General features: G+C 51.8%; 1 protein-coding gene across 1 annotated transcript in view; it reads right to left on the bottom strand.

The window, feature by feature from the left end:
- Positions 1-73: 73 nt before the first annotated feature.
- Positions 74-2,329, bottom strand: part of LOC113960660 (E3 ubiquitin-protein ligase TRIM7-like) — a gene marked incomplete at its 3' end in the record, with an annotated part of 7,540 nt that continues 5,284 nt past the window's right edge. The window contains exons 5-9 of the mRNA XM_027670328.1: positions 1,946-1,968; positions 1,731-1,846; positions 1,438-1,470; positions 182-252; positions 74-135 (exon numbers count right to left, since the gene is read on the bottom strand). Of these exons, the coding sequence (XP_027526129.1) occupies positions 74-135; positions 182-252; positions 1,438-1,470; positions 1,731-1,846; positions 1,946-1,968 (305 nt within the window). The remainder of the gene's footprint in view (positions 136-181; positions 253-1,437; positions 1,471-1,730; positions 1,847-1,945; positions 1,969-2,329) is intronic.

Here is a 2,329-nt window from a genome sequence, read left to right as displayed (position 1 = left end):
TGTGGGGTCATTGGGGGTGATCCAGTGTCTGTGTCCCAAATGGGATAAGGGGACATGTGGGGTCATTCTGAACCTGTGAAGGGACTGATCCAGTGTCTGTGTCCCAAATGGGACAGGGGGGACACTTGTGGGGTCATTGGGGGTGATCCAGAGTCTGCGTCCCAAATGGGACAGGGGGGACACTTGTGGGGTCACTGTCCCACCACAGCACCAGGTAGGGGTTGGCGGTGTCGGGGTCCAGGGACAGGTCGGCTGGGGGGAAAAAATGGGGTGAAAAAGGGGTGAGAAGGGGACACTCAAAGTGTCTGGGGCCTAAATGGGACAGGGGGGACATCTGTGGGGTCATTCCTGAAGCTGTGAGGGGATTCCCCCATCATCAGTGTCCCAAATGGGACAGGGAGTCACTTGTGGGGTCATTGGGGCTGATCCAGTGTCTGTGTCCCAAATGGGACAGGGGGGACACAGGGGGGTCACTTGTGGGGTCACTGTCCCATCTGTGAGGGGGGTGATCCAGAGTCTGTCCCCCAAACCCAACAGGGAGGACACAGGTGGGTCACTTTTGGGGTCACTGGGGGTGATCCAGAGTCTGTGTCCCAAATGGGACGGGGGGGACATTTGTAGGGTCATTCCCAGAGCTGTGAGGGGATTCCCCCATCATCAGTGTCCCAAATGTGACAGGGAGTCACTTGTGGGGTCATTCCTGGAGCTGTGAGGGGGCTGATCCAGTGTCTGTGTCCCAAATGGGATAAGGAGGACACAGGGGGGTCACTTTTGGGGTCACTTTTGGGGTCACTGGGGGTGATCCAGAGTCTGGGTCCCAAATGGGACAAGGAGGACACGGGTGAGTCACTTTTGGGGTCACTTGTGGGGTCACTGTCCCACCACAGAAGGGACTGACCCAGTGTCTGTGTCCCAACCCCAACAGGGAACCCAAACCCAGCAAATTCCAGCCTCAGCCCTTGGAAAAGGGAGGTCAGGGCCCCCAAACCAGGAAAATTCCCATGAAATCCCCTGGAAAATGAATGTCAGGGCCCCCCAAACCAGGAAAATTCCCATGAAAACTCTTGGAAAAGGGGAGGTCAGAGCCCCCAAACCAGGAAAATTCCCATGAAAACACTTGGAAGAGGGAGGTCAGGGCCCCCAAACCAGGAAAATTCCCATGGAAATCCTTGGAAAAGGGAGTTCAGAGCCCTCAAAGCAAGAAAATTCCCATGGAAACCCTTGGAAAAGGGAGGTCAGGGCCCCCAAAGCAGGAAAATTCCCATGGAAACCCTTGGAAAATGGATATGAGGGAACCCAAAGCAGGAAAATTCCCATGGAAAAGGGAGGTCAGGGCCCCCAAACCAGGAAAATTCCCATGAAATCCCTTGGAATGGGAGGTCCCAGCCCCCAATCCCAGCCAATTCCATGAAATCCCTTGGAATGGGAGCTCCTCACCTGTGTCGTTCTCCAGCTCGAAGCGCAGGTTCTCTGTGGGAAAACAAGGAAGGGATTGAGCCCCCTTTGGAATTCTCAGATCTCCCAATCCCATGGGAATGATCCCACACTCCCCAATCCCAGGGAAATCCCTCCTTTCCCAGGGAAATCCCTCCTTTCCCAGGGAAATCCCTCCTCCAACACCCGGAGCTCTCCCGGGAGCGAAGGAAGATCCCGATCCCACCCCAGTCGTGGCTCTCCCAGAATTCCAGGAGGGATTTTTCCTGGGAATTCCCCTTTTTTCCCAGGCTCACCCTTGAATTCCAGGAGCACCTCCTTGAGCACTGCACTTTTCTGGGAAAAGCTCTTGAGTTTCTTTTCCAGCTCGGAAAATCCGGGCTCGGGTTTCAGGAACATCCAACTCTCCAGGCTGAGAGGAGGGAAAAAATGGGATTTAGGGAATAAAACCCCCCAAAATCCCGGGAATTTTCCCCGGGAATTTCACACCCAGTTCACCCAGTTTACTCACCTGCTGCCAGCTGGGACAACGCCCTGGAAAAGGGGGAAAGAAAACAGGGAATTCCGTCAGGATCGGCCCCATAAATGGAATTTTATTTCCCCATAAATGGAATTATTTTTCCCCCATTAATGGAATTTTTTTCCCCACATATGGGAATTTATTTCCACTTATTCCATAAGTGGAATATTTTTTCCCCCTAAATGGAATTTTTTTTCCCTACATATAGGAATTTTTTCCCCCCATAAATATGGGAATTTTTTTCCCCCATTAATGGATTTTTTTTCCCCATAAATGGAAATTTTTTTCCCCATAAATGGGATTTTTTTTTCCCCATAAATGGAATTTTTTTTCCCCACATATGGGAATTTTTCCCCCCCCAAATGGAATTTTTTT

The sequence above is a fragment of the Neopelma chrysocephalum genome, unplaced genomic scaffold (assembly GCF_003984885.1).
Source record: "Neopelma chrysocephalum unplaced genomic scaffold, ASM398488v2 Primary Assembly neopelma1_96830, whole genome shotgun sequence".
Classification (NCBI taxonomy): Eukaryota; Metazoa; Chordata; class Aves; order Passeriformes; family Pipridae; genus Neopelma; species Neopelma chrysocephalum.
This window is presented reverse-complemented; position numbering and strand designations above follow the sequence as displayed.